The following is an 11,473-nucleotide window of genomic DNA, read 5'->3' on the forward strand; positions in this document are numbered from 1 at the left end:
AGTTATGATGGTTATGATTTAAAGAAGTGCTTTTTAAAATCTTCCGTGACCTATCATCATAAATAGCTGCCATATACGTGTATATATTAAGTCAGGAATGTAACATCAAAACCAGTAAGACAGTCTTTTACAAAATATACTTTTAAAAGCTTATTCAAATTTGGCCCATATTGTGTTTCTTTAAAAGCTTCCTGTTTCTGATGATATGTAAATGATCATACTTTTTACACTGTATGATCTTTGTCTGCTATCTTCCTATATTTCATGTAATTTCAATTGAATCAAAAGTTTCAGAGCTGGAGTTTATTTTAGAAGTTGAGGAGTGCTCCGAGAGAGATATTAGTTTTCCTTGAAACAAAAAGAATGTTTGAAGCTGATCTTCTCAAGTTGAGACATCAGCTGATCTGAGGAACCTGAAGCTGCCAAACATTTTCTATGTCTGTTTTTTAAGACATCTGTTTGAAACTAACATAAACAATTCAGAACACTGCCGACTGCATGAGGATTAATCCCATTACAACATTATCCATACATTATCTAGCCCTAGTGAGACCAATGGAAACTCTTTTTTTTAAATAAAAAAGCTTTTCTACATAAAAAAAAATCTATTCAAAGCTTCTCGAAAACATCGACCTATATGTTCAATTTGCTTAAAGACGCATAAAGTGACTTAGACATATATTACATATGTGTGTACATATATTGTATACTTGTATACATATTGTAGAACCATACATGTTCATAACATACACAACATAATACTGAATCTCTGATGCTTTAACAATCTGTTTACGTTAAAAACAACAGTGCTTACGATGGAATGGTTTCAAAGTGTCACTTGTCCGCCGCGCTCAGTCTCTTAGACTTTATGAACGCCATCCCGTGAGTCCTCATGTGAGTATTCAGGTTCCCCTCCGTTTCAAACATCCTCCCGCACACTTTGCATTTGGTACTTGGTGTCCCGTCTGCAACGTCCAGCTGGTTCTCCCGCTGACTCTCATCGTCGTCCTTGCCCCTCCCGGTGTACCGGGCCAGACCCTGCGGCTCCTTCAGCCGATGGACGATGAAGAGGTGTCGGGCCAGCGAGCGGCGGGAGGTGTAGCACAGGCCGCACTCCTGACACTGGTGGGACGAGCCGTCCGACTTGTGCTGGGGGATGTGCTCATGGAAAGCTGCGATGTCCTCGGTGGTGAAGCCGCAGACGGCACACTTGTGAACTTTAAGGATGTTCACCTTGAGCCTCTTCAATGGCTGTGAGTCGGTGCCCCTGGAGTTCAGGCCTGGAGACCCCTCATCCTCTCCTTGCTTCCTTTTGGGGCTGAGGATCTATAGAGGAGGTTACAATCAGGAATTAAAGATCTAAGAAGATCACTTGTAAGTTAAAAAAGATGGACTGCTACCAAATAAATGCATGTCTGCAAATGTGTGCCACAGTACCGTTTCCTTGTCAGGTAGCGCCTCCATGCAATCAGAGGTTACAGGCTTCCCATCTGGGTCTTTGACTCCATGCATAGAATGGATGTGCTGATCCAGCAGCACTCTTTTAGCGAACGGCTGACTGAGAGCTGGACAATGCCTAGCAAAGTACAAGAAAATAACAATCATAACCTCTTTGCAAGCTGATTTGTGCCTTCTTTTGTGTTTTTTTATTATTGTTAACTATCTCCGCAAATAGAATCATGTGATTGTTTGCTGTGGTGGTTAACTGTATCCCAGTAGTACTTATGACCACCATGATGACCAAGATCTCTTCACCAGAATCTTTCTTTTTTTATGCCTAAACCTAACCAAACCTGAAGATCAGGAAACTTATATATGTGTCGTTCGGGAGGGCATGAACCAACAAGTACTTTGTCGTTGAATTTTGAGGACTGTGGAGGAAAACCACAGTGGATGTGTGTACTCACGGGCAGCTGTAGACCTTCCGCTGTCCTATGTGTTTGAGCCGGTTGTGTCTGCAAAGACTGTGGGAAGAGCTGAAGGACTTCTCGCACTGCCGACATGGGTGCTTCTTCAATATCTGCAATGGAAAGAGAAAGCATAATACCTTTTTAAAATATAGACATTTATGGATTTACGCTAGTGTGACTTGTAAAGTAATCAGTATCTGCAGCAATTATATACGTTGTTTTAAGAAATAGCACCAACTCAATTAAATACAACTGTAAAATGCTGCTTACACCTCATTGTATCTAAGGATATAATGCATAATATGACAAAAGTATTAAAAAGCTGTTTGTTCTGTTTCTTAACACTAAGCAGAATCTCAAAAAGGACCATGTGACGGATCATAAACCTCCTCATGAGAAGCTGTTAACATTCACCTTGCCATGTTCGCGCCTCATGTGAGCCACAAAGACCTCCCTGGAGCTGAATAGACTACTGCAGTCTCCACATGTGTATGCTGAGCTGGGCGGGTTCTTGAGGTCCACGGAGCAGTTACTGTTTGCTTTCTTTAGATGTGAAGGCTTCTTTTCTGCCTTGTCTTGACCTTTGTCCTTTCCTCCATCTTTGTTGTTGTTATTATTCTTACTGGGGCTGTTGGTGCTATTGGAGTTAGTGGGCTTGGTGCTGAGAGGAAGGTTGATGCCCAAGTTTGGTGGACCTTCGATGTTCTTCAGGGTGCCATGGATGGCCTGGAAAGGATCCACAGATGCAGATTGAATTAAAACAAATACATGTATAAAGCATATAAATGTATTAGTAGGACTCATAACTGGCCTTGAAAATATGAATGAAGATAGTAATATGGTGCCACACATCATTAAGTCACAGCGTGAGGTTTGATTTTAGAATGGATTAGAAGTTAAAAACAGACTTGTGCATATATAAAAAGGTGATGTTATTGTTAAGCATCACCAAAATAACTCATTGTTATGCCCACCTTGATGTGGTCCAACATGAGCTGTTTCTGTGCGTAGTGCATGGAGCAGTCGGGGCATTTGAACACTGAAACTTTATTATTGACGATATGCTGGTCGAAATGCGAGTGGAGCAGGGACTGCAACGTGAACACGGTATCACACATGGAACACTTGTAGATCAACCTGAAAGACCAAAAAAAAAACGTTTACATTTACTACAAAATGCACATGTTTATGTTCAAAGAAAAAAAAGCTTGGGGCAAAAGCAGGGCCTAACTCAAACAATGGTACAAGAACACCTGCTACTGAGCACCTGTGTCATCAGTGGGGCTGATGATGGAGTGTGTGTGAGTCAGTAAAAGGTTTCCATGTGGAAAAATCAAATCCAAGTTAAGCCACCATGTCTAAAACCCACAAAGCTACTGATGAAGCAGCGAAGATGGTTTTTCTTTGAGAAAAAAAAGAATTTGACGTGGGTATTAGGTTATATAGGTGTGTACCAGTGTGAAAAGGAAGAGTGTGTTGATGTGAGTTGACAATTATTTAATACAAACAAAACTGGTGTATTATGTGTGTACTCTGTACTATTTGTATTTATTATACGATATAGTTTTAAATGTAATTGAAAGGTGTGTCTTTCAAAATGTACACAAAATGCAAACTTTGATTATGTTGGCATTTATAAATAATAAGTTCCCACAGTGTTTTCAACCTACTTAGGCTCTCCTGTCTTCATTCCTGGATGCTGTGTGTTCACATGAGAGTGCGTTCCAGGTGCAGACTTGAAGGCCATGGGGCAGAGAGGACATTTATAGAAGACCTCGCAGTGAGAACTCTGGATGTGGGACTTTACAGTTGCAGCATCAGCAAAGATCACACTGCAGTGGATACAGCTGGAGAGAGAAGGAATACGAGGTGGCAAAAGTCAGATTTATTTCAACATACAGAAATTCAGTTGAATTCATTCCTCGGACAGAAGAAGGTTTTTATCTTTGCATAGAGAGCACGGAGAGAGTCAGGCAAGCTGTTATGCTAAGCTAAGCTAACAGCCCGCTGAGCGTGGTATCAATCCTCTCATCTAACTCTCTGCAAGAAACCAAATAACCAAATGTCTGTGAAAGTATCCTCACCAGACTGCAAAATGTATATAACTTTGGAGATTTTAACTTTGAGACAAGAAGTTAATTATAATAATATTTTGAAATAGCAGACTTGTTATTGAATCATAAGTTCAAATGAAAATCATCAGTTTTAATGGTTTGTATCTTGGGTTACTCCACATAGAAATTGTCTAATTTCCCCCATAAGGTCAATTGTGAACTATATCACTTTCAGTTGTATGGGATTGTCAAGCTGAGTCAAACCTAATGCAGAAATAATAACTGTAATTAGATATGACATCGTAAGTGGCACTTTAAAAGAAATCAGCAAGAGACATTAAGTCTGAGTATCGCCACATGGAAAGGAAGAACACTGCTCAATAATAAATACCATGAATTTGTTTTCAGATTTGACTGTCCAAAAAAATCAGGGTCTTAAAGAAAATACATTGGAAATTAAAGTTGAAGCCATACCTCAAGAGAAAACTAAAATGCAAATGAATAATGTTATGGTTTTAGTTAAGGTAGACTTACCGGTAGCCGACTCTACGGGTGTAATGCAGGCAGTTCTTTGTGACATGTGATTGGAAATGGACAGAACGGCAGCTGGCGCCGCACTCAGGGCAGATATAAGGAGACTTGTGCTGGTGGATTCGCTGGTGTGACAGAAAGCTGCACTGATTTGGTAGAAGCATTTGGCAGATGGTGCATGTTTTCTGAAAAGAGAAGATAAAGAAAATCATCAATTGCGTTTCATCATGACACCAGCATGATTTCACCCCAAATATGAGGGGTTCATCAGGATACTGTTATTTATGACGTGTTTTTGTGGATCCAAGTGGATCCAAGAAACTTTGTCAATGTGAAAAATACATTTGAACCAGAGGCTCTCCAATATAGTGGCTACCACCACTAAATCACTGAAAGGCAGTGAAATCAAATTGAACCATATTACGTTGCAGTTCACACATTACACACACCTGCCCATTGGACTCCTGTGCCTGTTGGTAGTGCAAAGCTAGCAGGCTGTCATCCTGGAACATTTTGTTACACTCCAAACACTTGAGGCTGTGCCGGCAGAGCTTCGATGCATCATCCTCCAAGGGCATGGCTGCAACAAGAGGAGCACTGCAGGGAGCTGAAATCACTGTACTTTGGGATCCTGAACCAGCGGCTCTCCCTGAGATTTGGGTGGTTGCTTTTGCTTGGGAGGTGGAGGTTGTGCCAGTGACGTTGGGTGGGCCTGGTGAGGGTGATGTGGTTATCATCTGATCTGCGGGGATGGGTTTTAGGATTAGATGTGAGCATTGCATGACAGACCCTTTGTCCTTATGGCCCCTGGCATGAGACAAGAGGCTGCATTTGTTGTAGAACAATAGACTTTCGGCACAGTGGTTGCAGGTGACCTCGATCCGCACACTGCGACGCTCGTAGTGATGTGCCAGGCTCTTCTCAAGAGCAAATGAATCTCCACACTCCAGGCACTTGTAGCCACGTGAGGGTAGAGAGATACAAGCTGAGGTTGGCGGAGAGAGGTTTGGTACATACACGGGGACAGGATTTATGCTACTCAGGACTTTGTTGAAGGCGTCCACTACAGAGCTTTGAGAGCTGTTGAACACTTGAATCCTAGAGACTTTCTTTGTGGCCCGGCTAGCGAGAATTGTATGCTGTTTGATTTGCTGTGGTTGTTTGGAAGAGAGGGCCTTTTTGAGATCACAGACAGCGGAGGATACAGTCTGAGGCAGAAGATTGAGTTTACTAAGATGCACTGTCTTTGGCACAAGTTTGGCATTAGCCAGACTGGAGGCAGGTACCATGCCCGTCTGTTGTTGGATGGCCTTAGCAGCTTTTAAGATGGCACTGCTGGCACTTTGCACTGATGCAGCGGGGATGACTGTTGCTTTAACTGTGGTATTGTTGGCTAGTTTCAGGTTGATGATTTGGGAACCAGCTTTCTTGACTGCTGAGACAGGCAGGAAAGCTGTCGCCACAGGTTTAATAGTAATTTGCTTGGTTATTTCAATTGAAGGGCCTCCAGTGGTGGCTAATACGGTGGTTGACACAGAGGGCCTTTTGGGAGATGAGAACATTGCGCTGGTGGTTGCCATGACAGAAATGCTATTCTGTCTTCTTTTCAGACCTTCAGGACCGAACTCCGATATAACTCGGGTGACCATACGCTTGATCTGCCCGGATGATGTCTTGATTGTTTTGATCCTGACTTTTGGGATCACTGGGGTGGTGTCCGTGCTTGAGGCAGGGGAACCTTTGCTACTACCCTCACTGATGACACTGGAGGGACTGTCTGGTTGTTTTGTTAGTAGCCTCTTTGCAAACTCTAGGGCTGACTCCTGCTCATGTGGTTTCTCTGGAGCTCTGGGATTTGTATCGGCTGGGGTGGATTCTTTCTGTGTTGTAGGAGAATCCAAAACACCCAATTCTGTAATGTTAGTCTTTTTGGCACTGAGAGCTACTATGGCTGCTATACAAGATGAAAGGTTTGCAGAGGTCTTGGCTTTGACTTGAGACATACCGGACACATTAACGAGCCCCGTTGGCTCTCCAGTCTCCCTGCACTCCTGATCTTGAGACTTGAGGATTGTTTTCTGTAGTTCCCCTTCAGTTAAACTCGATTGAGGGAGATTGTTAGACTTGGAACATGCTAGAGTTTCATTGGTGTTCTTGTTTGGACCAGGTCTTTGGTCTCTGTTTGCTGTGGGCTTAGAAGCATTGTCTAATAATACAGGACATTTGGGATTCTGCTCCTCTGTCTTTGTAGTGGATATAAAAGTTGACTGGCCTCCTTGCTTGTCCATGGGGTCATCAACCTCAATTTTATCATCATCATCATCATCAAACTCTTCAGCGCTGGAGATGGGGCTGAATTGATTGAAGGTTGGTAAAATGTTATTAAATGACTGTGCTTCCTCCATGGGAGCTTTCCATCCATTTTTGGATTGAGTATCTGGTTGTATTGCGGCCAAGAAGCTATTATGAAGTCCATTGCCAATGTCAACAGAAAGGGGTTGGGGATGGAAATGCCTATCCTTCTCTGATATGGTTCCACCATGCTCCCTAGTTTCTGCGTTTCGGATGTTCTTGACAATGACACTAACGCCAACGTCAAGTCCTGTTGAGGAGTTGTGGGACTCGTCGTCACCACTAGTCACATCACCACTGGGATGCTTGAGCCGTCCGTCATGGTCATTATGGGGATCCACCATGTCAGGGATATCAAAGGCCGCCAGCAGGTCATCAAAGTCTGGCGTCTTCATATCTCCCATTGTCCTGCCCCTGTCCTGAGGAGATTACCTAGGGAACACAGAAGAAATTGTGCAACAATCAGTAACATAAACCATGTTTACTATAGATTTGATCAACAACATGGGCTATTATAGTTAATCCGTCGTGTTCTGGTGCTGAATGTTCCTTGTCGTTTTCATCTGCTCAGTAGGTTATGAGATGTCTTGTGTGTGAAGCTGACATTTGGGTTTTAGCTCAAATAACAACCAATAATATCCATGGATCATAGAAATTTACATAGGAATTTTCTTGATAAACATCATGAACGAGTCACTACGCTGACTAACAATCAACCTAAATCCATCTTGGGTCCTAAATGAGGCCTATTCCCATGATGATGGCAGGTTAATGTTGATAGTAGAATTTGTTTATTATGAGAAATTGATTATATTTTTAGAAGCCAATTATTGCAATTCTCTTTGAATTTGGAAGACTAAGGCCACTGTAATATGATCGTGTTCATGAGTATTTTGTTGGGACATGGTAGGCAGCAATGCAAAAATCTGTCAATCATAAATTATAGAGGAACATTTTAAGTGTGGGCCATTTTGCTTCCATAACATGTCTTTTATCAGACTAGTGGAAAGAAAAATCCACAATCCACAATTAGGTTTATGTTACTACAGTTAATATATTTGCTACTGTAGATTTAAGCTAAATTCACCAATTAGCATTACATATTACGTCAATTGCTTCTCATAACTTTTCAGAAAAATGGGTCTGTAGCCATTTCATGCAACACATTTACCAATTGTATTCCTATATCTATATTCTGAAGGTTTTCACTGAGTGGTTTGTTCATACATCATTAATAACCTGTGATACAAGTGAGTGATACAAAGAGATATTCAAAATGTCCTCTGTAAAAACCTTCGTCTCCAGCATTTCAACAAAATGAAACAATCATCTTGAACTTGACCAAATTAGCATATATTTAATAAGCTAATGCACCATTTGCATTAAAAATAAATATACAAATATGAATTATCTTCATGTAAGTAATCAACTAGGGAAGTCCCATTTCAATATCTATTTATAAAATGTTACCCTATCCCAAATTCATATTTGATTTTTAATGTTATACAACACAGATTTCCAGCTTTGCAAGATATTCCTTATATGTTTGACTAAAATGTGGTCATTAATTTTCAGTCCTGTTTCTGTGTTACTTTCCTTGACAATACTGGAAACTCTCTTTTTAAAATGAAGGTAACAAACACGTTCTATGGATATTTCTGTTTTAGGAAGAAGCCACAACATTCACTCTATTAAATACTCTAAATGTGTTCCTATATTGTAAATTACACTATGACTTGTTGTGGATTTGGGTGTAGGCACATACACATCATTCAGCTTTTGTTTTGGGGTTTCATTCATCACCACATGGTGCACCACTGTCCACATGTACAGCCTCTGAACAACATGACTGAGTTGCTGCTGTCTGGTTTGATGTTTAATGTATGCGTTAGCAGACTGAGTTCTGGACTCTCTCGTGCTACATCTATAAATCAATCTGTGCATCACACTGATGCAAAGCTCTTCTAAAAAGAAATAGTCCAGCTGACGTACAATTTTTTCTATGTATGCTTTAAAACCGGAGAACCACTTGCGGGTCCACACGGGGGGTAGATGTGACATTTTCAGGACATTATACATGAGTACTTCCTCTCTAATCACTACATGGTCAGCATTGCTATAATTAAACAAATTAAATGAGAAGAAAACAAGTATATTCAAGTGTAGAAAAGCTGCTGACGTAACAAAGCAAGACAGAAATCAGAGGTCCAAATTTGGTCCAAATGATTAATACAATATCAGTGATTATCATACTGTTAGTTCTTTTCTTATCAGTGGACTTAGTCAGCTGGTTTTGTGATTGAATAAAACATATAAACAATACTGAAATATGAACTGTAGACATGATCATGATGACAGGTGAAGACTTTTGTGAGGGGATACTGAAAATGTAAAGATGAACACTAACAAACACAACATATTTATTAATCGAAAACAACCAATGTTCAGAGAACATGTTTTTGTTCGTGAATTTTTCAAGAAAATTGTCTGATACTGTAGTATTCCATATCAGAAGAAGAGAAATATACTTTTAGTGGGTTGTAACTCTTCAGAAACCAACCAGTTTTTATTTGTTAATAGTGAGCACTGCAAAAGAGAAATGATGGGACTGCAATGCACTGTGTCTGTATGTGTTGTGGGTGTTGGGGACAAAAGGCACAGCTTGGAGCTGCTCTGCTTGTACAGTTAACCCAGAACTGCTCTGTCATCCAAATGCATGGTCAAACACATCTGCACACACACAGACCCGCATCTTGCAGCCTCGTCTTTGGTTTCAAAAAGCAACAATTCTCAGTTTAATCCAGATGACGGGATGGTTGTAATAATGAGGCTAACATAAACAAAATGACAGAGAGAAACGTTATGGAGGGGAAAGGGCAGGCAAGAATTGCACCGAGGGGAGAAAAAAAAATGTCTGCTGAGCTGTGCGAGGCTGCAGCAGAGAGAAAGGCCTGGTGGAAAGAACAGCTAGTCACGGCCATGACAGCCAGAGCAGCCTGACATAGAAAGTAAATGAAGGTTAAACACAGACAAATGTGAAAAATATACAACACAGAAACCCTCTCAACAACAGCAGTTTAATACACGTTTCATTACCACCTGAAATCCTGTGTAAAACTACAATCTCAGTCAAGTGAATGTAAAACAACAATGGTGGAAACATGCAAGTGAATCAACCACTCCTCACCCTCTTGCCTCCGTCCCTCTCCAGCCACTAGCCAAACCTTCCTTCCTTCCTTCCTTCCTTCCTTACCATCCTGCAACAAACACAGTCACAACACTCCTAACCCACAAAGAAGCCACCCACCCCACCCTGCCGGCAGGAGAGAAAAAAAAGCCTGCTTCTTCCCAGCCATGCAAAGGCCTAGGAATACAGGGTCAGGTTACATCCAGCGATCTGGTGAGTGGTGGTGGTCCTGTGTAAGGATCCTCCTTCGTCATTCTCTGCACCACTAGCAGCACACAGACATACAAACAGACGGATGGGTCATGCTCTTGCATGAGTGTGTGTATGTGAGGCTCCTGGCTGCAGATTCACAAAGTCCCAGTCAGCCACGTCCCCCTGCCCTCATCCCTTCCCAAATCTCCCTGCCCCCCTTCGCTATGAGCCGCGCTGCGTAGCACGCCGACATCCAGCGAGCAGCGAGCAGCAGCAGCAGCAGCAGGGTCTCTGCATGTACCATGGTCGCCAGTAGCAGAGCTGTGAAGGGCTGCCATGGAGTAGTCTGGGTATCTCTATCCCTCAGTGGAGCACAGAGACTGCATTGTTCCTGTCAGCCCTCCGTCTACCTCAAACCGGTTTCATCTGGTTCTCCTCACCCAACAAAAAGCCCTGTGCTGCAGTACGGCCTCAGAAACACACAGGCAGAAGCGGTGTGCTCACCTCCCTGGAAACACTGCAACATTTCTCACCAAGCTACATGTATCCTGTCATAGATTTAGTGAAACAAGAACACAGTATTTTATAGACGGGTGGCGACGTATTTGAATGAGATTCTCTACTCGGGTTGCTTGCACTGCTGTAAAATTAGGCCAGAAAAATACAACAATACCCAAAACAAGGTGCGGTTTGGGTGAGCACAGTTGAGAAAAATCACACACTGTGAAGAAACAAAAGGTTACATGAGATGAGCTTTAAAACCAAATTATAATCAATTTAGCACATTGAAAGGAAGAAACAAAAAGAGGTAACTATGATTGTAGTAGAAGCTCAGTCGGGTACCTTGGCCTGTTTCTCCCCCAGTGCTTTCACCCCAGACACACTGGTTGTTTTTAAACTTCCATGCAGCCCGCAGCAATGGGGGAAACATGGGCCGTTCCTGCGCCCCACTACCCAGATTTCCATCAAACACATGCCACCCCTGCCCACATATGCCACCACAGAGACACACATACACATAAACATGCACGTTCATGCATATATAGAGATAAATGTGGCATACCCTTGTCAGATTTTTTTCCACTCTGTGAGATATTCAGGAAAAGAAAAATCTTCCTGTAGAGGCCTCAGCACCTGCCTTTTTACTCAGCCCCAACCATTCCAGTCCCCATCCTCCTCCTCCTCCCCTCCCCCCTCTTCCCAATCTCCTTCACTGGGTCAGTCCTAGATTTTAGTCCCAGTCCAGG

The 11,473-nt window shown here is 42.1% G+C and overlaps 1 protein-coding gene across 1 annotated transcript; it reads right to left on the reverse strand.

Moving 5' to 3' along the window:
- Positions 1-645: 645 nt before the first annotated feature.
- On the reverse strand, positions 646-7,251 carry znf532 (zinc finger protein 532; the record flags this gene model as incomplete). Its single annotated transcript, XM_079235684.1, has 8 exons — positions 646-1,326; positions 1,438-1,576; positions 1,908-2,020; positions 2,325-2,636; positions 2,885-3,047; positions 3,581-3,757; positions 4,499-4,680; positions 4,945-7,251. The coding sequence occupies 8 exons, from the start codon at positions 7,249-7,251 to the stop codon at positions 835-837; spliced, it is 3,885 nt and encodes a 1,294-aa protein (XP_079091810.1). The 3' UTR covers positions 646-834.
- Positions 7,252-11,473: the final 4,222 nt, after the last annotated feature.

Source organism: Taurulus bubalis, assembly GCF_910589615.1.
Source record: "Taurulus bubalis genome assembly, chromosome: 19".
In the NCBI taxonomy this organism is placed as follows: domain Eukaryota; kingdom Metazoa; phylum Chordata; class Actinopteri; order Perciformes; family Cottidae; genus Taurulus; species Taurulus bubalis.